This window comes from Gasterosteus aculeatus, chromosome 12, assembly GCF_964276395.1.
Source record: "Gasterosteus aculeatus chromosome 12, fGasAcu3.hap1.1, whole genome shotgun sequence".
NCBI lineage: Eukaryota > Metazoa > Chordata > Actinopteri > Perciformes > Gasterosteidae > Gasterosteus > Gasterosteus aculeatus.
The window spans coordinates 16,935,918-16,960,709 of record NC_135700.1 but is presented as its reverse complement, the minus strand read 5'-3'; the positions used below and the strand labels follow the sequence as shown (position 1 = coordinate 16,960,709).

At 45.4% G+C, this 24,792-nt stretch overlaps 1 protein-coding gene across 3 annotated transcripts; it reads left to right on the top strand.

Annotated features, from left to right (window-relative positions):
- The first annotated feature begins 5,392 nt into the window (after positions 1-5,392).
- Positions 5,393-24,249, top strand: znf710b (zinc finger protein 710b). Of its 3 annotated transcripts, none has more exons than XM_040202996.2 (5): positions 5,393-5,751; positions 17,964-19,535; positions 21,199-21,390; positions 21,484-21,655; positions 22,554-24,249. In XM_040202996.2, the coding sequence occupies exons 2-5, from the start codon at positions 18,006-18,008 to the stop codon at positions 22,733-22,735; spliced, it is 2,076 nt and encodes a 691-aa protein (XP_040058930.2). In that variant the 5' UTR covers positions 5,393-5,751; positions 17,964-18,005; the 3' UTR covers positions 22,736-24,249. The 3 variants fall into 3 exon arrangements, with proteins under 3 accessions (XP_040058930.2, XP_040058922.2, XP_040058939.2); XM_040202988.2 differs by lacking the exon at positions 5,393-5,751 and adding an exon at positions 16,442-16,598; XM_040203005.2 differs by lacking the exon at positions 5,393-5,751 and adding an exon at positions 16,528-16,720.
- The last annotated feature ends 543 nt before the right edge of the window (positions 24,250-24,792 follow it).

Genomic DNA, 24,792 nt, shown 5'->3' with positions numbered 1-24,792 from the left:
GAGTATCTTCCCCCACCAGTACAGAAATAGTCAATCTTCATCAATTGAGCACTTGTAGGGGTAGTTTTGGTAAAGTAAGGCTGTTTATTTGTGATATAAAGCATAAAGTCTAACACTTGCACCTCCTGCAAAACAGAAACTCCCGGTTTAACATCCCACTCCAGTTTCAAACTAGCACGTTGTGTCCCTGAACCACATCCGTCTCTTCTGTTAAGTGCCAAAGACTCAACCTTGATGTCGAAAGGTACTTTAAAGCCGACGTGAATTCTGAGAACGTTTTCGATAACTCGGGAGGATACAGGTGAGTGGATTTCCCCCAGATCTCAGTTTCTAAATCAAACAGAGGCAGTACCTGCGCACGCCACTTACCTCGGGCGGCGAAACATTCTCTTTTTCAAGTAGCGAGGGAGAAACCCTCACTGGGCGGCTTGCATCCTCCTGTCCACCAAATCAGAGCTTTGCACCACAACCAACAACCTTTTCTTCTCTTCCAGATGAACAAGACATCTTTCACACATAGAAGCGGCTCGATCTCTGCCTGTAAGTGTTTTTATCTGGAAGCAACAAGAATGTGACATGTGAAGTAATCAATACGTGTCTCTCCGTTAATAATTCAGTTTAGCATTTAGCAATAATGCCCAACACTGTGACCGATGTATCTGCGTTGAACTCAGCAGAGGTTCCGTGACCCGTTTGACCTTGTCTCGAAACATGAAAATGACTAGCAAGGGAAAAAGTGGAAGAAGAAAAATGAAGTGTTTGGTGGTCTGGTTTCCATTCTGATTAAAAGCGTTGCTTTCAAGGAAACTTGACGGGTCGGGGCCATTTCCAACTCCATGTAATGAGGATATCCTTCACAGATGTGGAATCATTTCCAAGATGTGAAAAGAAAATAGCAATAGTCATCATAGTCTGCCAAGAAGGAGAGTAAAACCAGACTATAAAAAGGGAAATAACAATAATTGCTAATTTAGAAATTATTCGGAATATTTTAATGAAATCATATTTATTTTTGAGGTTTTTTCCATGTATTCAGCTTTAGCCTTGCACTATTGTTGTTAGTGGAAAGCTCCACAGATCTCGCAGTGGATTTAAATGGCTTTCAAGATTCACATTAAACAAGGCAGCATTTAAACCAGAATAACAGTTCTGCTGAAAGAGGGGGGGACTTTTATTATGAAAAGCAAACCCTGTAGTTACAACAAAAGCAGATTAATACTAAAATTAAAGATAGTAGTTATGGCTTGAGCTGTTTAGGAACAATAACTTTAATCAATTAATATATGAAGGCTTATTCGGGGTATGTAAACCGAGATAGCCTGACGAAAAGAGCTTATCAATATGATTACTTTTCACACTCAGGATAGAATATATATATATATATATATATATATATATATATATATAGGCCCATATATACTCAGTAATGTTGTGATTAGATTGCTGCCTGTTTTATTTTTTCAGTGTCTGTGTTCTTGTGTTCACTGATAAAAGTGCTCAAGCAATTCGAAGGTAACGGCTGTTACATCATCATTGCTTTTTACCAATGAACCCTTGTGGATGCTTGTTGGGGGACTCAAAAAAATGTTGGTTGGTGCAAACAAATCTTAAAAAGTATAAACCATAATTAATAACGTGGAGCCCATATTGGGAACTGCATACAATGTAAACATCCGACGCATAATTTCTTTAGCCGTTTTGCACAAATGCATAAATAAATTGTATTTTACGTCACACAAGGCTCATTTGATTTGTCTTACCTGGTGAATGATGTAACCATATTTTAAGCATGGCTGAAGATGAATCAGGTAAACCGAGCACTCATGTAATCAAATCAAGTGCATCATCCAGAAGAAGGATCAGATATATTTTACCACAAGTGTTACTCATCTTGATAGAGAGTGGGAGTGTACTTAGGCCAGTATACAGGTCTCACTCTTACATGCAAAGATTATTACGATATTCACCAACCTCTGTGGGTTTTATTGTGTTCTCTGTGTTCAAATGCTGTCTTTTATTGTATATTGCACGTCATATTGTCTATTTATTCCTACATGTTGGTGTTGTCGTGTCTGCCGGCCGGCTCATACATTTAACATCAAACACTGCTGAACACACCTATCCGGAGCGGAAAATCCTGAAATAGGCACAAGAACTTGGAACTTGGAACCCTGCGGTAATCACTGGTCTCCCATCAAGGGTGAGAGCGACCTCGGCTACATTAAACCCCTCACTTCAGTGGTATTCTGGAGACACTCCGAACCCGCAGTGCCACTCACGCCGGTTCACGGGCTTCTCCTACAATCCAGAGGAACTTTGAGGCAAGATATGGAACAACTCTGTGGTTCAGATGCTTCATGAAAACACAGCATATTTCTATGGAAGAGGGACTTACGCAACAGTCTCTGCATTCTCTGGAGATTTAGCTTGAATTTGAACATGAACTTCCGTTGCCCCAACACGCCCTGCCCGTACATCGCTGGGAGCCACTGAAAGCTTGGAGAGAGCTGTCAGAGGAAGAACGAGGTAACGCTTTTACACCCCAAGAAGAGCGTGCCGAGTACCACACTGACCTGAATGAGCGGTAAAGACACGTCGGCCTGGAGGCAAACTACACATGTGTGGCGCTCTCATTTTTTTGCCCCTTCAAATATTTTTTATTAAAAATGAACATGACATTGACTATCAGTGAAGTATATGTAATTGACAAGAATATCTGTACTTCCATTCCAACTGTAAGATTATGTGAGTGTGCAGCCATAGCGCCTGATTGAGACTGCAGTGCTTTAATTGATATATGATTGTTTGTGGGCCACAAAGGACAATTTAGGAGAAATTAACTGTCTTTTATTTCAGGTATTCTGCACAAACCTGCCTAAATTCCTGTTCTTAACTGTGTCAAACTTTCTGAAAGTGTTGCATGATTGGCTCTTAGATGACATCATCACTGGTTCCATTATCTGTAGCTTTATAGAAGACAATCATACTTCACATCTTAAAACTGGTCACGGCAAATCCTCTATCTGATTTTTTCCTTTAAAAGAATATGTGTTTCAGATGAATCAGCCACTGTGCAACATGTTCCTCCTTTGGGGAAATTTACAAACAAACTCATCAGTGCATCAGACTGGAAATACCGCACTTACAGGGTGCACAGCAGCCTCTAATGCTGCAATTTATCAATAAATATACTCTGAATAAAAGCAGATAAATCATCCAACAGGTCCAGCAAGAATCTACAGTAGCATTTAACGTGATGTCTTTTTTTTAGTTGCTGTTTGTGTGTGCGCGTGAGAGAGAGAGGGTGTGAGAGGGAGAGAGAGAGAGAGCACCGCAAACAGTGGAGCGTTCAAAGCAACGAAGCAGACGGTTATCACAGTCTAGACAGGCAGGCCGGAGATGAGGAAGGCGAGGAGGAGACGGGCCTCGCTTTTGAATCAACCACCCTCAGGAACAACATTTTTAAGCTGTTTTCAAAGACTCAACTGCACAAATTCCTGCAATGCGAAATAGCAGGCAGTGAAATTATCACGGTAGCGCATCACGATGAACCAACAGTACCAGACTGGAATATTAATATGTTGGCAAAAGAAAAAAACGGAGCGTGTGTTACTGAAAGCGTTTGCTGCATATTAACTCACATATTCAGGTCGTTATGTGAACAGCATTTTTTATGCTCAAAGATGAAAGAAAAGAAAAGAAAAGAAAAAGAAATATATGAGGAAACCTCAAATGGCCAGAAATGTGACTTCTAACCCAATGAGCTTCATAAAAAACACCCCCACACTGTCTGGTTGCTGTTTTCTAACTTTTCTAAAGGGTTTTCCATCTGACATTTTTTTTTAACCTCTGAATCTTCTATGAAAACAATCAATAACATCCCATCTCACTTTGCAGACACAGTCTTAACCCCAGTTTGAGATCAACAACCCATAAACATTTAAATTCACAGTGCATTTGTGTATTGATGGGCCTCTGAATGCTAAAGGTCGCCGCCACAGCATCTTCATATAAATGAGTATTTTCTGTCAATAACACTAGACAATCAGAGGCTACAGGGAGGCTACTGTGCTATATCCGTCCGTGACGGATATAGCACAGTACAAAAGGACTGGAAGGCAGAGTTATGAGACACAAATACTGACTCCTATTCTTCACAAGAAGAACAAGAAGAACCCTCCATCGTTTTCTGAACACAAGCAGAAAATGAACTTGAACATTTCCATGTTGTAAATGCCTTTAAAGGACTAGCGCATCACATGTGGCCGACATGCCTTAATCTTCTCTGACAGCTTATAAGAGGAAAATGTATTCAGTCATTTCCGTATTAATAGCAATTAATGAATTAAGAAATCACATGAGACATGATTAATCATTTGGACAAAATTTCTTTAATATGCTCAGTCACAGCAATTCAGTGGAGTGCTAGCGCTCTCTAGTGTTGGATTTGTGAATTATTCTTTAGGGTTATTGGGGCACAGCTTTAAAACAATACACAGTTTCTGAAGTTAATCAATCAAAATGTTATTATCGGCATTTTCCTTTGATTGAGGGAGCGTGAAATTATTCCTTTTTTTCCACCCCATGCACTTCCCCATCAAATCAAATGAATGAATGTAAATTAATGTAAAAAACAAAGAGACAACAACTCAAATATCCCTCTAGAGATCTGCTTCTCATCATATCGTACTAAATAAGCAAAATGAATGAGCTTTCCTCTGAAATAGGTTCAGTAGCTAATTGTAAATTCTTCGGCTGTGGGTTTGCTGGTATTAATTGAATGGTAAGAAAGATGTTCACACAGTCACATCATAACAGCTGGTTCTCTGTACTGTTTTCCGTTGTATTTTAAGGTAAAGCTTCCTTTATCAACGTGCCCCTCGACTCCTAAGCTGTGTGTTCGTTTGGATGTTTTCACCTTTACAATGACGTCAGAGCAGTGTGACAGCAGACAACATCTGGCACCCCACATACTGGTTTGGAGGCCGCTCATGTACCACATCACACACACACACACACACACACACACACACACACACACACACACATGATGCATACACACGCCTTCCCAGTTGAATCCAGCAGTGACACTTTTCATACATCCGGATTTTTCCAAAAGTTTGATCTGTTGTTGAGAACCGACGAGTCTTTACTGAACAAAGTATTTGTGTCTGCATGGGGTCTTAATGGCCTTTACTCGTCATACCAAATGAAGTCTTGGCTAAAATAGCGCCACCTGGTGGGTTGTGTGAATGCCATAAGAAATACTGTGTTTTTACAATTAAAATGACTTCTAGTGTTTGCGTTATTTAATATCAAAACAATAAAAATAAAAATACAATACAATAACATAATCGTTAGTGGTGATTATGTCAAAAGTGTCCGTGTTTCCTCGGCACAAGACAGGCTGTGATTATGAATGTCAAAGGTTTGCGGGGCTCGTGTGGTGAAAGACGAGTGTGATCGCCGGTGGAGGAGACGACGTGAAGCGGGACGCGCAGCGGCCGGCGGCGGATTCCGCTCCGTGAGCCACATCTCGCCTTTTACTTGTGGCGTCGAGGAGGAGCTCAGTTGTTTATTCATTCACGTCAGCTCCTCTCGCCTTCCCTTCCCTCCTTCCTGCTACACGCACACACACACACACACACTCACACACACACACACACACACAACGGGGACCCACCAACTGTTTTTCCACATATAGAAATTAACCACAATCACGCCGCCACCATAAACCGATTTTGGAATCAGGTGAGTTTGCGATTTTGAATATTTCTTTTTCCTTTTTTATCATTTTCTTTTTTTTTTATGTTGTTGTTGCCGACGGTCGAGGAGACGTCGGCGCCGCCGGAGCGTTGAGTCGTCCGGCCCGGCGAGGCGGAGAAGGAGGAGGCGGAGGAGGAGGAGGTCTTCCACCGCAACTTATTCAAATCCCCCCGACCAGGCCAGGAAATGTACGCGCGGAACGTCTGGACATCTTACAGCCGCGGCGGCTCCGTCCGGCGTCTTCCGCTGCGGGTGCCTCTATTTTACCGTATTTAATTAAAAACGCGCCGGTCGATGTGGGTCAACAACTACAGTCGAAATGTCGTATTTTCCATTTCTTTTTTTTTTGTGTGACTTCCACATTCTCTCATGCCACAAACAGATGGCGTCGATATGGGGGGACAAGGGGGGGTAAAGAGACGCATAGGGGAGTAAAGGAGGGGGGGGCAACACCAGGCCACATTATCCCGGGTCTGCACATCACTAGTCGCGGCTGCCCTGCACGTCGAGCACGGCCCGCCTCCCCGCGCCGGAGGACCCGGGGAGGCCGAGGTGTCCTCCCGCAGGCCTGTCGGCAACTAAAGTTTCTAGCTCTTAAGTTGTCGGGCTCTTTTCTTTTCCTTTTTTTTTTAAAGATATAATGGTTCATGTTGCGAAGCTGCTCGGGAGTTGATAGCGTGCACGAGTCGTCTCACAACCCGGTGCAGATGGGTGGGGGGGGGGGGGGCACCAGAGAGATGCACTGCAGTAGATAACCTGTAGCCCGGGGACCGTGCACCACCACCACCGCCGGTCGTCTGACTCCTCACTGGGCTGTCAGGGATCATTGATGGGCCACAGGTATCCTCCACGCCACGAATGAGGTCACTCCATCGCCCACCGGCTGTAGGTGCATGTGTATTATACACGTGTGCATGCTCCTTATGTTGGACCGCTTCCGTGGCATTTTGTGGTCAGAATGGGCCCCTCGCATACCTGCCACAGAGAGTCTGATGGAGGCATACTGTGGCTGCATACAGTGCATATAGGAGAGGAGGGGGGGGGGGGTATAGAAGTGGTCCAGTAGTTAGGTGTCAGTGCACTTCAGTGGCTGGCAGTAATTAAAAAGACAACCTCCCCTTGCGGTCTGCGGGTCACCTGATTGATGGTCATTTCGATGGAAATATTCAAGTGACTCAGCACGGTTCGACCGAAGTATCGCCGCCGTGCAGATCTCGATCCCCCCCCTCCCCCACCCACCCCCGCTTATTCTCACTGATTGCAGTTTGAAAAGTTGACCCATTTCTGCTGTCACTTTGAGCAGCCGACTTGCAACCGGAAAGGACACCTTGACTGAACTGATTTAATCAACTCTGTGTTCGAGGGAATGACGGGTGCCAACCATTTCTGTCCAACTCACCCATTCTCTAGTCTTACAGTGACCTTTTGTCAGGAGATCATATTTCACTGCGGCTCTTAGATTGAGCATCCTCAGCCCCCCCCACCCCCCTTTTCTGTGCCGTAGGAGCATCTGAAGTGACGCCGGCCGGGTATTTCTCAAAGTCCACCTCTGTCTTCCAAAGAGGGCATTTATTGGCACTTGCTGGGCCTTTTACCCCGGATTGTTGAGTAGCTCCAGTGATGGACGTGTTGTGCATCTCTGGGCCTCCCTGACTTCCAACTGTCGGAAGATAACCTCTACAGTCGGCTTTTGCTCAAAGGCATCTTGCCATTTATTAATTTGCAAACTGGCTGCCTCTCAGCTGGCGGCTGTATTTGTTGTCTTCTGTGTTAACCTTGTGTTAATGATTTCTCTACACACCCAGAAGCTCGTTATGTTCATGTATTGTGCCGAGCGGTGGATGAGGATCGCGTTCTGTTGGGGTTTTTGGACCATATTTTGTTTATACTGTTAAATGTCTGATTGATGATACAATGGTATTTTTTGACATTATGGGGTGATGATGCCAAAACGTGACTAATACCAGTGAGCTCATCAAAAGCACATTCGAGTCCTCAACAATTCAGGCTTGTGCTCTTTCTTTCTTTCATTCTGAATTCCTCCAAGTTTAACAAAACAATTATTTATTTATTTTTTATTGCTCGGCCAGCTTGAGTTGAGCGGTGATAAATTAGTTTCCCCAAGTTTGAATCGATAATGTGTTATTACACTGCTGCTGCAAGCTGCTACTACACAATCTGTACGCTGCCCAGGGGATGGCCAGCCACTCGCGCGTGGATCATCATCATCAGCGGCAGGTTGGCCGAGTTGAAAGAGGGCGAGCCAAAAAACAAAGCACGTCGGGACATCACCAACATGCATTTAAACAAACCCAGCGGCCAATCGTTTCAACGGACGCCGGAAATTAGACACACATCTTGTAAATGAAGATGAATTAAAATGAGGCCTGCGTTTTCGCTCCCTCTCCTTTCTTTGTGGGGATAAAGCTGTGGTAAAAGGGTTAGAATCGCTGATGATGGTGTCAGCACATTGCAGCGCTCGGGAACCGCTGCAGGGAAGGTTTAAAAAAGAAAAAAGAAAAAGAGATTTAAAAAAGAAGCACAAAGGCTAATGTGTACACGTGGGCATTCCGAACGACCTGAGCGCGGTGCCACTTTGTTTTGTTTGCGCTGGATGAACGTAATGTGTATTGTGTATTTCTGGGAGCTGCATTACTTCAAGGGAAAGTGATGCCTGCAGCATTGAGTTGTTGGTAAATGACCAAATGATGCTCGGTGCCGTTACGTTGGCTAACTGCTTTTCTCTATACGGCTGCATTGATAATAAGGTCACCGGCTATCGTCTCGTTGCATAACGGATGTCGCTTTGCCATGTTTGATTGTTGGCTAATAACTTAACTGTCAGCGCACATGTTACCGTTAGATCATGTGATACACGTCATTGTGCTTCAAAGGCCCCTGCTGGTAGCACTTGGGTCAAGTATTCGCTTTTATTGAAAAGGTGCAGGATTTAATCCTGACTCCTGCCTCACCTGTTTTCCACCTAATATCTGTAACTACTGTGAGGGATACTTTGTTTTTCGGCGTTCCATGGGTTTTTCTCTTAAGCGTGGGAGTGTTGGTCCATCACTTTTGATTCAGACTGAAAGTGGATGAATCATAATAACTGCGGTGGTACTGTGAATGTCAAAGGTTTCACCTTATTCTGTGAAATAGCTGAACATATATCTGATGGAGTGGCTCTACATTTTAAGCAGGGAGCGAGTGAATCCTTCCGATTTTATTCTCCACACAGTCACAGAAACGACTTTGTTGATCCTTTAACTTCACATCAGGCGACACCATCGTATCAAATACCTTTTTTTTGGACCCAATACAAATTAACTGATACACTTTCCAAAGAGGCTTATATGTACATTGCAAATGCTGGCATGAAAGGACTGCATAACGAGGTTGAAGAATTTAGCTGCGCACTCGCTAAGCTGCTAGCTGGGTCTCTTAATCCTGCAATTTGAACACTGCAGAATGAGACAACACACAAATGAACACTGTAAATTCCGTGTTTTAGTGTGTCCTATTAAATATTTGTTTTGTTCCAGGGGTGTATGCAGGAGGAGTTTCTTGCAGGCCACTGCAGTGTGTGCTGCTCATTAGGTGCGCGTCATGGCTGTCGGTTCCTTGCTGTAGATCAACATGACGCGGCGTCATGAATCCTGTTTGTTTCTTCTCAGCTCAAATTTGATGTTGATTCTAATTTGTTCGCAATTTGATTGTTTGTGTTCAGACTGTAATCATCTGGGCTGGTGATGATGGTATCGTGTGTGGTGAGCTGACAGTCACAGGGTTTTAACTTGGGCTGCGCTGCAACTAACAATTGTCGATCAATCAATCGATTATTTTCTCAACTAAATCTTTGCTCTATAAAATGTCAAAAAATTGCAGAAAAGGTGTTTCCAATGCCGCGTGTTATCCAGAGCTTGAAGTTATTCCGTTTTCCGTCCCAAAGGAATGAAGAAACCAGAAATGATTCACGTTAAGGAAACATGATTTCAAAATCCATTATCAAAATAGTTGGTAATTTAATAGTAAAGTTCACAACTAGTCATTAATCTCTGCAGCTGATCGCACATTCGGTGTCCACTTAGCTAACTGCCACTCTCCTGCACCGTGCAGCACACTGGCCTAGTTCATGCCCTCTTCAGTGTAATTTTAGCCCTGTGTGTTTGAGTGCACGCATTGTGTGTCTCTCTGTTTTGTCTCATTCTCTTATCGTCTCGGTTTCCCGTCCTCTCATCGCCTTCCTGTCCCCTCGCACCCTTTCTGTCTCCCGTCACTCAACCGCCTTCGGTCGTGACACTGTTGGCGTGCAGAACTCGGGGCCAGTGGCGCTCGGACAGTAACCTCACCTCCGTGTGGACGGATGACGTTGTCCTCGAGGGAGTCGGAGACGGCACGGCCATTTTACATCGCCGGTTTGATTGACGCATTCTCTTCCTCAGCCGTTACTGCTGATATCTGGTTTAAAACGAAGCCGATAATGGAGGAGGAGGAGGGGGGAGGAAATGTAGCCGCGCAGGAGAATTACACACTGAAGTGGCTCGTTAAAAGATTAAGATGAATATGGGGCCTTCTAGATAGACTTTGCTGGAACATGAGGAATACTCAGGTGGTAAAACTTGAAGAATTAATTACCAGTTTGCCAGTAACGGTGTGACCATGACATATTCCTCCAAGGGAGCACTTACAGGTTTATTTTTACACTGTAAAATCTCCCATTCAGTGTGTGTATTGAGGACAACTCGCGGGAAAGGAAACTAGGGTATCCATGTCAGGTTGTTTAAATATGTGATGTGTTTATGTTTATGCCATAAGGAGTAATGTCCTCACAGCTTGTCCAGGTGCACGCTGTCCTCTGCCGGTGTGCAAGATGCTCAGGATCCGTGAGAGAGGAATGCAGCGCAATGCAGACAAATTCCCAATGATCAGACACTCGAACCAAAGAGAAGTTGCGAGGTGAACAATTGCTTAAAATCTAGACTGATGTTAAATAGATCAAATCTCATCTCCTAACAAACATTCAGCTTGTCAGCATGTCAAGCTGCCAGTGTGCTGCTTGTCAGATGGTGGAACAGCTCCATAATTCACATTTTCCATGTAAACAACAGTCTGTGACGCTATGAATACATTCCCCTGTGTATGTTCCTGTCTGACAGCATATATAGGAGACAAATACGTGACTCTACTGTGGGGTTACAAAGGCCAGTGTTCAAGTGGGAATATTTAAATCTCCATTTGAAAAGGGAAAAAAAAGGAGATGGCTGCCCTGCTAAAGTGCCCTTGAGCCAGGCCCGAAATCTGCCCCTCGTCTCTGGCGTGTGGTGTTGTTTGGCTGATATCCGAAGAACAAATGAAAAAAGATTTCCCACAGGGATCAATATTATACCAGAACATTCATCTTATTTTCTGAAGAAAATTATTGTTTTTTCTTTTGTGTTTTCTCAAGGGAGGAGACAGTGACATCCTGTTATAGCTATAAAAAAAGCGAGGATGGAAGGAAGGAGTCGGGATCTACTAGATGTTAAGAAGGAAGTGACAAAAAAAGTGAGGAAAGAGAGAGATTATTGGAGAAGGAGACGTATCCATGGCAACATGAGGACAGACAGAGCGAAGAGAGTGATGTAGTTTGAAACCTTTAAACCACTCGAACAAAATGAGGGGCCCACAGCAGCATCCATCTTTATTTGTCTCTGAAGTGGGTTGAGAGCTTTGTGCCTTGATATTTTATCATGCCATGAAACATGGTGAGGAAAGACATTACATCTTGAACTGATGGAGAAATGCTGTTGGGTTTGGATGGATGTTAAACAGCGTTTGAATGTGTGGCTCATAAGTCACTTTTAAGGAGAGCAAAGGCGAGACAGCTGACCAGGGCTGGACGGCATGGCCAAAAATCCATATCACGGTATTTAGAAAGATGCTGACGGTATCCCGGTATGTCACGGTATCGCTTTTTCAAGTCACATTAATTCATTGACCCTGAAAAGGACGCCGGCTACCCGAACAACTTGCTCGCAACTGGCCGGCGAGTTAGCTCGTTAGCTAGTTAGCTGTTAGCTTGTTATGGCAGCCCCGCCCAGGCCTACAACTAACGCACACTTTTCCCCCAAAGGACAGTTCTTTGTAAATATGTTATATTGTATTCCTCAAGAACGTCATCAGCACTGCCTTAAATCTGGGTTATTACCCAGTAGAGCTGAACTCTGTCTTCTGTCCAAGTGTTTTAATGTCACCGACGTGTCCCTGCACTTAATCGGCCGATGTTTCCAGAGTACATCGTTTTCACTCACCTTTTAGTGTTGTAATATTTTTGATGAGGAACTTAAATTGAGGGATTACAGAATTGGTTCCGCGGTGCTGTTAAAACTGACCTGCAATGACTGAATGAATGTAACAATCAGAGCACTGGATTATGAAGGAAAAGTTTGTCCACCGCTTTTTACAAGCATATCCATTATCTCTGATGTTCATCCCTAAATAAACATCCATAAATCTGTTCGTATCATGCAACAGTTGTAGCTCCAAGATGCTCCCTATTATTTCAAAACCGAGAACCATCACGTTTTTATGTTTTCCGTTGAACATAATCCAGTTAATCCATGAATAAGTACATGGCAAACATGAACTGCTAATGGCTAGTTTGTCATATGGCCCAAATGTAAACAAATATAGAAAACAGTTGTGTTGATTTACACATGTATATTCCTTTTGTCCTCCACTATTTAGCATTTTAGCAGTTGAGAAGGATCAAATTTGGCCTTTTTTCAGGAAGGACCACGTCACAATACACCTGAACGCAGCTGTTTTCACCGCCCAGTGATTGACATGGGTGATTACATCTGATGCCGGTCGCTTGTAATGTTACCGGTTGGTGTCGGTGTGACACAGAGAGGACTTTAACCAGCAATGCCCTTCTTCCTCTTCTTCCTCTTCTTCACTCGCTGGAGCGGCCATGTTTGTGAAACCACAAAATAAAGCCGAATGGGTTCTTTTCGTGCGCTCTTTCTCCCTCGCTCACTCCCTATTTTTTTTCTTCTTTCTGCTCACTCTTTCTGTTTTTCTCTCTCCAGCTCTCTTCCCCTCCCCCTCCCTCTCTGTTCCTCTGCTCTCCCTCTTTCATTCTCCCTCCCTCCCTCCTTCTCTCTCTCATTTTATTTCTCTCTAGCTCTCGGTTACCATCATGCTATTCCCCTCCCTCCCCTCCGTCTCTCTCTCTCTCTCCCTCTCTCACGTTGCACAACGCCCCTCCCTCCCTCCCTCCCTCTCTCTGTCTTGCTCTCACGTTGCTCCCCGCTCCATCTCTCTCGCTCTCCCACCCTTTCCTTTTTTCCATCTTTTCTGTCTCTCTCTCTCTCTCTTTCTCTTGCTCCTCTCGCTCTCCCTCTACATCATCCCCTCCCCCAACTGCTGCCTCTCATTTTCTCTCTCCCCTTTCTCACTCGCTCACTGACTCGCCCTCCCCTCGCTGTTCTCTTTATCTCCTCCCCTCCCTCTCCCTTCAATCCCTCTTTCATTCCGTGCAATCATCTGTTCTCTCTCTCTCTGCTGCCTCTATTACGCCCCCATTTTGTCCTCTGCCATTTCCCTTTCTCTCTCTTTCCTCCATGTTCTCTCTATCCTGTTGTTTACCACACTCCCCCGTGGCATTTATGTCACAAACTTTATTTAAGAAATATTTTCTATGACAGAAAAAACATGTTTGAAACCATTTGAATTCTATGACGAAAGCTGTCTTGATCAAAAGCTTCTCTCGCCATCACTACATTCTGTGCTGCTATTTACTCTCCCATGTTGTTCAATACATCTGGCTGCAATAGGCCCCCGTTTGCTGGTATTTGTCAATGTTCAACAAGTGGCCAACAAAACAACCGCAAGTGACAGTAATCGTCCTCACAGGAGACTGTAAAGTAGATGCACCAGGTCGCAGGTCAACAGGGGCGATACCTCAAGCACCAAGCGGCTCCTCCTGCACAGTTGCCGTAGTTTGCTGAGGTTTTACTGCAGGTCCAGATGTGTTGCTGGTGTGAAGTTCCTTCAATACAATGGAGAGCAGCAGGTTCGACGTTTCTCCGTAGACCAACTCCGGAGGTCAGCGTCCTACTGGTTTCCTGGAAGAATGTCGAGACGAGGGGACCGGAAGCGTTAAAATGCTAACTAGGTTTGCAGGTTGTTGCAAAGGGAGCAAATGTGCACAGGTCTGCAAAGCTACAGACCTGTGCACATAATAAACATGGAGGAAAGTGTTACTTGTGTTACAACTGTGAGCATATATCTGGGCAAACGTTGTCCAAAATGCATTGAGCCCAGTTTCTCTACTTTTTACTTATCATAACAAACCAAACATTTAAAAATTCTCATAAATATGCAGCAAATCCTCACATTTCCAATGCTGGAGCCAATGTTTTGCCAATTGTTGTTCTTAACCATTATATATCCAAACGTGGCCACGGCGAGATGCCTTACGACTTGAATCAGAAGTTGCATCGTTTGCACAGTCTGGACCACATTGTCCTGGACCACATTGTCCTGGACCACCTTCATGTTTTGGTCTTTAACCAGAAGGAGTCTGGATCCAGCCGAGACAGACATCAAATTACGTTTAGTCAGGTTTCACTTCCCTATTCCATTTCATTTTATCAGTGGGAAAATGTGACTGATGAAAGAAGTGCTAGAAAATAGAAAAACCTTTTTCAAAAAAAAAGGGAAGCAAAACTATAAATGATTTAAGATACAATTGGGAGTTTAAAGTTAAACAGGGCAAAAGGCCAATTAAAAAAACGGTATTGGTTTAATTTCCATGCTATCTTCACTTCAACTTTATCACAAGGTAAATAGAGTAAAACTTTATTCGGAACGGAATAAATGCAGGGGAAAGCACCGTTGTGCTTGTCTGGCTTGTGATCGACAGGAAGTGGTGGCAACCCGAGAGAGAGAGAGAGAGAGAGAGAGAGAGAGAAAGAGATGTGACTATCTGAGAGTTTGATTTTGTAGATTTTGTAAAACATGGAAGCGAAGAGATCGTCACTCGTCTCGACTCTTAAAAGTAGAAAGCACGACAAATAAAAAATGTTGAATATATTCTCAAGTAATTAAATACACATTTTTGTTTATGAAACATCTTTGGTCAATTTTGGATAAATTATTCCAAATCATTAAGGCAACGGATGGTTGTTCACTCTAATTCTAACAAAGCAGACTTAACTTGTCCCGTGAATTAAACATACAGTTGCTTCCTAGACTACAAGTTTATCATGGGTTTCCTCAAAGGCACGACCTGCGTCTGTTCATTTGTACATTCGCCGGTTCTTCCTTGACTGTGGGGGTCAAAGTGTTTCACTGCGTCTCCCATGAGAGCCATGGAGACGTGTAACTGGAAAAGCAGCGATGCTAAAGAAGAACATATCTGTCTGGGTGCATTTTAAACTGGGCTGTTTAAACTGGCCTCCCACTGCAATCAGAAACGGAGCGCTACGACTGCAGCACTGCGTGTGACGTGGGAGGATGCATGACGGTTCAAAAAGCGGAGATAGTCTCACTCTTACTTGCATGCAACGTCACCCTCGACGCTGTCCCAGGAAAGCGCAGCAGGAGAAGTGAGGCGTTGGGTTGTCCTATTTGTCCTCTCGCGTGTTGACACCAACTTTGTTTGAAAGTGCGCCAATGGCTGTGTGTGTTTAACGTACCGTCATACATTTCTTGGGAGGGTTTGGTTCGCTCGTCTGCCTCCATGTTTCGCAGGCTTCTGTTCCGTCTGTGTCATCGAGGGCAGGATGCGCGTGACCTTTGGCACCGTCTCATCTCTCCACGATCCCCTAATTTTGCCGGTGGCTAAAAGTTCTTAACGCTTTGGAGAGACTGCATGCGCTTGTGTTTATTTTTTGAGGAGAGAGGGATACATTTGCTTGTTTGCTCACTTAATTGTAAAAAAAATAAGCGCAGCACCTTTTCATTCTCCCCCTTTACTCTCATTCTATCCTTTTTCGCTCCCTCTATCTTCCATTTCTTATTCTTTTACCGCATTCTGCTCTACTTTTCCCATCCCCCTCTCTATTTTTCTCTCTTTCTGTCTCCCCTCCAGCCCTCCCCTCTCTTTTCCTTCAGTATTCTGTCCTTCCACTCCCTCTTCCTCCCTTTCACCATCATCTCTCTCTCTCTCATCCATTTGCTCATCTTCTTGTCAGTCAACCTCTCTCCCTCTCTCTCTCTCGTCTTCCTCCCCCCCCTATACAACATACTTGCATGCATCCAAGTCCGGACAGACCACTTTTTCATACTCATTAACCCTACTTGATAAATGAAGGAGTGAAGGATATAAAGGCGCAGAGAGAGAGAGATGCGTAGAGGAAACACAGGAAAGGACTCGGCAATAGATGGAGAATAAAGAGCCTGGCAGGGATAGGCAGAAACAAAGACCGAGAAGGACAGCCGGAGAGAGGGAGGCGGGATCCATCATTTCAGACTGATATGATGTTGATTTTACGTTGTTGTGTGTGTGTGTGTCTTGTGGCTTTGACCATTTATCATCAGAGTATCGAGGAGCCTCGCGCGAGGCAGTGATATCCGAGCCGTGCTTTTTGTTTGTTTGTTTGTTTGTTTAAAATCCACTGGCCACAACCGATTTGTTTGTCCAGTCTGTGTTTGTGATGGTGTGACCAGAGTCACTACCCCACACTGTGTTGAGAAGAAGAGGGCTGGAGGCAGGCCACACTAGCCCCGCCTCCCCTCATCCCTCACGTATAAAGAAGGAAGAGAACGTAGCCCGTTCTCACTCAACGCACTCGCACCGGAGAATGAGATCCTTAAAGCACCTGAAACCTCACAGCAGGAGGAGCGTGGTGAGTTCATTGGCTCTCACTCGTAGCATATCAAGAGGTAGTTTACTCAAGCGCTGGGCAACATGGCTTGATCCCACTGACAGGCAGGTAGAAAGATGCCTTCAGGGATGCGTTGATTCTTGGTAGGTTTTCTTTGTTTTTAAAGTTGCCATTTGCAGATTTTGTTGTTTGTTGCACACATGGAGACTTGGCGTCTGGCATTAACTCCGCTCGCCCTCTTTTGAGTGGTTTTCAACTCTTCCTCGTACCTCTCTTTCTGTCGCCGGCTCTGTTTCCACTTCAAATGTGTTTTTTTTCTTATCTTTCATTCTGTCTGGCTTTCATTTTGTCATTTTCTTTCTCTATCTGTCTCCTGGTTGCTCACTGCATCTCCCTCCCTCCCTCCCTCCCTCCCTCATCTCCCTCCCTCCCTCTGTCTCCACATATCCTTCTTTCTCTTTCTTCCTCTTGCTCTCTTTTGACTGCTGCCTTAGACTCACCCTCTCACTCTTTCACTCAGCTCTCCCCCTCCCTCTCCAGTCTCTCCCTCTCTCTCAGCCTCCCTCCTCCCCTCCCCTATTTTCCTTATCTCTCCTTCACTCTCCCTCTACCTTTCCTTTTTTCCCTTCTCCCCCCTCCCTTGCCAGACTTGCATGCTCTAATCTCTGTCTCTCTCTCTCTCTGTCTCTCTCTGCTCCCCCCCCCTGTTCCCTCTGTTGTTGTCTCCTCTGCTGCTTTTCCATTCTATAAAAATGTCTTAATCTTGCTGAGTTTTGTCTTCCCCTTTCTCCCTCTCATGTGCTTGAATGTGTGTTTGTGTGTAGATCGATAGGCCATCTTATTCCTCATAACACACACAGGCACACGGCCCCTGGATCTATCGCTAGATCTAAAGATTTGCCTTTGCTTGACTTCTGATCCCGGAAAAATGGATTTGTGATGAGGTTGTCTCTGTAGGAGGAAATGTTTTTTGTGTGTCCTTAATAGAGACGCACAAAAGGGGTCACTGACATAAAAAATCCTCTTTCTTTCTCCCATCGAGCTCGATGAACGGCTAATGTGTCAATGAAGGACATGCTCTCACCTGAGAACAGTGTTCTGTAGTTTGTCTCATGCTTAATAGTTTAGAATGCAGACCATTTGGTTGCAGCCCGAGGTTCCTGCATTGACAAGTGCTCTTTCAATTTATCTCTATGTTGTGTTCTCAATTGTTTTCTAAGCATCTCGGCGTATAGTTCACAGAACAAACAGAGCTTTCTCTAAACGATATCGCCGAGTAGAATTAGTCATGATAAACTGAGTTTTCTGACCACATCTCAGCATATATTTGGTAATTGCTTCCTCGCAGTGCTAATGTCTGTGCCTGTGCATCTCTTTCTATTCCAGGAGGAGGCGAGCCGGCGCCTGGGTAGATGTGAGCCCAAGGTAATGGCCAGGCTGGTGGACATAGGCACACAGACAGATCCAGTAGTCGTGCTGTCCCTGGCCCAGGCTGCCGTGCTAGGTCTCATCTCCCAGAATGAAGTGTTCGGCGCTACCATCGCACCCAACGGCTTCTACACCGGCGAACCCAAAGAGTCCCCCGCACCCCAAGTAGACGGAGTCGACTACGAGTACGCAGACCAGCTCATCGGAGCCAACGGAGATTACCTCGGAGACAACTTGGGCGAAGACGGACAGATGCAACCCAGCTGCAGTCAGAGGAGGTGGCAGCAGGGGCCCCCTCAACATCCGGACACAAAAATGGTCGGCCCCGATCGTCATGGCCTTCAAGGCGGTGACGTGTCCTCTTCCCACGTGAAAGGGGAAGTGGTGAACTCTGGAATGCCCTCCTGTGTCCACATGCTTAACAATTTGGCTCCCAGAGGTGGTTTAGTGCAAGTGGATCCAGCCACTCTCAGGAGCGCCAACAAGAACTGTGCAGAGTGTGAGCGGGAAGCCACCAGCCAGCCGCAAGCCAACGCGCACGTTCACCCTCCGCCCCCACAGGTCGGTCACCGAGGCGGGGAGCAGGGCCACCGAGGACTGCAAAGCCAGCGCCCCATGGGGGGCCACGGCCGAGGTGGCAGGGAGGAGGACGAGGAGGTAGATCACCAGGGGAACAACATGATGAAGCCCACGCAGCAGGAGGAAGCCATCAGCAGCTACTTCCAGACCAGCGAAGTGGGCAGCTACGACTCGGCGGAAATGGGCATGGCGGGCGAGTACGAAGACAGCAGCCAGAATATGATGTGGACGGACGGGAACGCCGGGGCGCAGCACCAGCAGCCTCCGCACCCCCAGCCTCCCCGCCGGCACGGCGGCCGCAGGGTGGACCGGCTTGACATCAACATCCAGATTGACGAATCGTACTGCGTGGACGTGGGCGACGGCCTGAAGCGCTGGAAGTGCCGCATGTGCGACAAGTCGTACACCTCCAAGTACAACCTGGTCACGCACATCCTGGGCCACAACGGCATCAAGCCGCACGCCTGTCCCCACTGCGGGAAGCTCTTCAAGCAGCCCAGTCACCTTCAAACCCACCTGCTGACCCACCAAGGCACGCGACCCCACAAGTGCACCGTCTGCAAGAAGGGCTTCACCCAGACCAGCCACCTGAAGCGGCACATGCTCCAGCACACCGACGTGAAGCCCTACAGCTGCCGCTTCTGCCGCCGCGGCTTCGCCTACCCCAGCGAGCTGCGAGCCCACGAGGTGAAGCACGAGCGCGGCCGCTGCCACGTGTGCTCCCAGTGCGGCATGGAGTTCCCCACCTACGCGCACCTCAAACGCCACCAGACCAGCCACCAGGGCCCGCACACCTTCCAGTGCACCGAGTGCAACAAGTCGTTCGCCTACCGCAGCCAGCTCCAGAACCACCTGCTGAAGCACCAGAGCCCGAGGCCCTACACCTGCTCCCAGTGCGGCCTGGAGTTTGTGCAGCTCCACCACCTGCGTCAGCACTCGCTCACTCACAAGGTACCGACGCTCCCATCCGGACCATAGATTTGACCCCGGTATTTATTTTTTCGTTTGTCATGTGGAAAGAATAACAAGAGTAGAAAGCATAATGCTGTCGGATCACCAGAGGGAGGCTAGCACACCTCCGCTCATCGTCTGTCCTTCACCCAGTGAGGTCTGTAGACCGGTAAGACCACCTCCCTTGGCAGGCATCCTTTCGCCGTTCTTTTGACTAAAATCGCTTTGGCATTTCTGAAGGTCAGAATAGAAGTAACAAGAGCAAAACTGGGTTTTTTTGTGTTTTTTTAACCTTTTTTTTTTTGCATGCAATCACCCGTCACGTCAATCAGCAGTTCTCTATTCAAGCTCCAGGATGCGTTTCCAGCTTTGAAAAATGATTATTTATGTTAGCAACAAAGACAAGGACAGAACAAAATAGATTACTTTCACTTAAAAATACGTTTCAATCAAGGAAATGAAAAGAAGTATGGACATGGCTGTCAGACAGACTGATTGGGAACATCTACAACAATACTGAAATGTCTGTAATGTGCTCAGCGGCCCCTGACTACTCGCTCACACACACGCACAGACACACACACACACACAGGTGGGGAAGAGAGAGTGATCTCACCACTGGACCCTCAGTTTGAGGACTCGATTAGTCGCTACATGTGAGGTTCTGACATTTCTTTTTCTCTTCTCAATTTGTCAGACTTTTACTTCATGCAGCAGTGGAGTTTAAATGCTGGATTCCTGAGGATTTACCTAAATTTGATTACTTTCAGGGGAACAATAACCTTAAGCCACACACTCATCATGGAAATGAGAGAGCAGTCAGTGTTCTCAGTAGAGAGAATGTTCTTTTGTACTTTTGGGCCGGCTGTCTGTTCACTGCTCCCCCTGGTGGACAACCGCAGCGCCACACACTCGCTGTGCAGGCCGAGACCGTCTGCAGGATCCGGCCGCAGTCTCTCAACCCGCTGGCAACCTTTTAAGTACATATTAGTCCTTCTCATTAGACCAGAAAGCAGTTACTCAGGCTCCCTTGTTTGTCTGCGGAGACCGACTGCAGAGTGAAGTGTGTAATGCAGCAGCACGTTCATTTAGACGAGCCTCCAGGCCCTGGATGTTGTGAATTGTCTCAGTGTGACCTGCTTCTCGATGACTCCACATTTCCTGTCGCACGTGGTTGAGGATGTTACTGGAACAGACGCAAGACTGGCGGCAAGGGTTTTTTCCTCCCCCGTACTGTAGTAATCTCTTTTTGTTACATCCAAAATGGCTGCCGTGGATTTTGATTTGGTCAAATGGGCCACATGTCACAGGCAGGATGTGAATGTCATGACGTCACCAAAACAACCTCCCAGACAAACAGACCGTAGTCCTTTCAAAACTATTCCAATGAATAGTTTGCATCGGCAGTTGTTGATCTGACATTCAATAAAAAGAGGTAATCGTCTCAATGTTTTGGAACTACAGCTCCCATAATGCCATGGGTGATGTAAATGAAGTATTATGCCATGAAGTCAGTGAGTAACGCAGTAGGCTACAACTATTTTAGCCTCCTTTTTTCACATTTTTTCACACTTATCGCGTCATTCGGTAGTTAAGGATTTGACAGTATGCTGCATTTGAATGATCGACCCCTTTTGTCCTGTTTTGTTCTGGACTCCGTCAGGGGATGAAAGGACACAAGTGTGACGTGTGTTCGCGGGAGTTCACCCTGTCCGCCAACCTGAAGAGGCACATGCTCATCCACAACAGCGTCAGACCCTTCCAGTGCCACGTCTGCTTTAAGAGCTTCATCCAGAAACAGACCCTCAAGACCCACATGATCGTCCACCTGCCCGTGAAGCCATTCAAGTGCAAGGTGAGTGTTTGAAGTCCTATTCTGGGGGGAGTGAAGGATCTTCTAATTCATCTCATTGTGAAATGATGTGCTATGATGCATTCTCTTCTGCAGGTGTGCGGCAAGTCTTTCAACAGAATGTACAACCTGCTGGGCCACATGCATCTCCACGCCGGCAGCAAGCCCTTCAAGTGTCCGTACTGCACCAGCAAGTTCAACCTGAAGGGGAACCTCAGCAGGCACATGAAGGTCAAGCACGGAATGGACGTCTCACCGGAAGGACAAGGTAGCGTGCCGCTCGTGATGTCACACGAGTTCTTTAACTGGTTTTTATCAGGTGAAGGTCCATTGTATGCAAGTGCTGCTCTTTAGTCCACAGTTCTCACAAGTGACCTCCTTGTTTGGCTTTGATGGTGACGGAACGTTCCATATCGTTGGACCCCGTCGTGCTCATTATCTTTATATCAGACATGCAAGAAGACTAAACTTATTATCTGATCAAAAGATTAATCACTGATGTAATTCTTCAGTGATTCTTTTTTTTATACAGGCAACAATAATACTAAAGGCTCTATTCAGTTTTATTTTGTTGTCCACATAAGGCAAAGTTTAATTCATAAATGTAATAGTTTTACAATTGCTGCAACATGCAGGAATGTTTCGATCAACGTCTTACGTTTGATGCAATCCTACATGACCGCACGACTTTCTGCTAAACGTGAGAGATTTCTGTTTCTCTTTTTTTCTCCTTTATGAACATCTCACTAGTTGGAGGTGGACAAAAAGAGTAATCTGATGACGGGTTGATGAATCTTTTGGTGCTGGGTCATTAATAATCAGACATGATCTATTCTCACACCCGCTGTTCCAATGAAGCCAGCGTTGAACTAAATTGATATGACAAAGGGATTATTGCTTTTTCTTTTTAATGATACATATCCAGCAGTAAAGAGGATGATTTAGGATTTGAGATAACAATTTTAACGGCTTTGACAAAAGTCAGTAATTAATAATTCCGTATGTTTTTAATTCGATGCAAGAGCCCAAAGCTTCTAACAGGACAGTAATATATGAGTTTTTTTACGCCGATGAACATCTTCACCGTGGTGCCACTGATCAAACCTTGTATAAGGGAAAACGATCGCTTCAGAAATTCACTTTATAATGTTTCTTTCTTTTTTCAGAAGTTCTTCCAGAAATGGACGGCCAGGGGGAGTATGAAGGACAGAACTTCGGCTTTACCTCACAAGACAATATGGACAATGGCGGCTCCCAGAACCTCACTAAACTCACGACGGCAAACATAGAGGACATGGAGGAGTATTACAATTTCGGGAAGGATACAAGCAGCTACACGACACCGTGAGCGCTGATCAACCGGAGGACACGCTTTGGGTTTTTCTTTTTTTTTTTTGAAGGCAGAAGGAAATTACGCAGTTGTTATCAAAGCTTTGGGGGACACCGGGAACGAGGATTTCATTTGGGTACGGCCTCCTTTCCAGAAGAGGCCGAACTGAAGGGCCTCTGACAGGAGGTCAGCAAGGAGACGCACTTCACAGGAGACGATGCGACTGTGACGGCAGAGGACGCTGGTCCGCAGCTCCTGGTTTCTGGGGATCACTACGCTGAGCGACTCAAAGACTCATGCTGGCGGACAGTGGAAGTTGTCTGTTGTGTGTACGTATCACTTATTTGAGGAAAAAAAACAAAAGAAAAGAAAAAAAGTTTCAGAGCCATCAGTTACATTCGATGTGATAGAAATCTGTTTACCATTTTGCCAGTTTTGTCATTCACAGCCAACGTATGACCTTTTATATTTTTGTCTGAAAGTGCCAGCTGGAAACATCCGCAACTAAGCTTCCTCGACGCCGGCTCTTTGCTCACTGAATATAGAACTTTTTGATACATAGTCACAACATATTCATAGGTTTGAATGCTCTTACTAAAAGGTTCCTTATTGTAGTCACCCATTCCTTCCCAGCCCTCAGTGTTGAACAGGTGGCCCCTTTTCCATGCGTGCATGCTTTCTGCACAGGACACTGTAGCTTTCGTCTTACCACCCAAAGCGGCTCCTGCGCCGCGTCAGCTGATGCCCGAATACGATGTGAGCACACGTCGCTGTGCAGGCGATTGGGTTCTGTAACAGACAGCGCCCTTTTTTGACTCACATGGTTTAGCTTAACATGGATAATCTCTCCCGTGTGGCGAATGCACGGCTTCAAACTACCGAGTGAACAACCTCAAGCCCTTTTTCATCAAGACCGGCAAAGACAGTGAACTCATTTTACTTAAGGAGAAAAGCGGTGGGAAATAAGACAATACGATTCTCCAAACCCCCTTAACGGCAATATTATTAAACACAAACAGATGTGCTTTCTTAGTAGTTTTTTTTTTGTTGTAAACTGCAGTTTCCTCAATGCGGATATTTCACGGTGTCATTGAATTGAATTGAAGAATGAGCAGATTATGAGAAGAATCAGCAGTATGCGTTTTCTCTTGTTTGTAGTTTCAGCACTCTTCAATTCGGGCCGGTTTTCACTTCACTTTCAATTCACTTCAGAAACGTATTTCCCCACTCAAACAAAACACAGCGGGTGTCAAATCCCGTCGGTAGATTGGAGATAAGAAAAAGCTTCTTGGGAGCTCTGGATTGCATTTTGTGTGGCTTGAATTGAAAGTGGACTGACACTAGTTCGGTTACTCATCATGTTGTTTTGGGGAAGACGCTCAGCTCCCCCTGTCCTGCCATGCAGGTCAGCCCTGATATGCACACTAAACCGGAGGGACACTCTACTAGTTCTTCTTTTCAGATGAGGAATATCAAACTGAGACCTCATGGAAGTTTACCATGAATTATTTAATAAAGGTTCTCTAGTTTAATGATGGAGACTTGTGTTTTTAATCTGTCTTTTTTTGTTTCTGGAGGGGATTATCCTCAGTCGGCTATTTTTAGCCGGACTGATGGTGCTAGAGATGTCGATTTGGAAATAAAACCAGTGACTAACAAGTGCCGGTGGAGGAAAATGAAGGGATTTGAACTACTTAGCAAGACAGCCAGTAGCAACATTGTGTAATAACATTCATATGAATGTGATCCCTTATCTCCATCTTGTGGAGACAAACGTTGCCAATACAATTTGAAGGGAGTATTGATTCCAGTGTGCAGGGAGCGTTATTGCCTTATATAGAATTTAGAATCAAGTACCGACCTGCTGAGCTTCAGTGGTCGACTACTGTAACTTATACCTGCAGTATTGGCGATTGCAAAAAAATAAAGCTGTTGTGTGAAGTGAGTTCTGCACTTTAATAACGATCCGCAGACGCCGGAATAGATTTTCAGATGTAAAGTTGAAACCACCGTTGCGTCCATTAAGGTGACACAATGAAGCCACACGACTGGGTGGCTGACCATGTCGACATCTG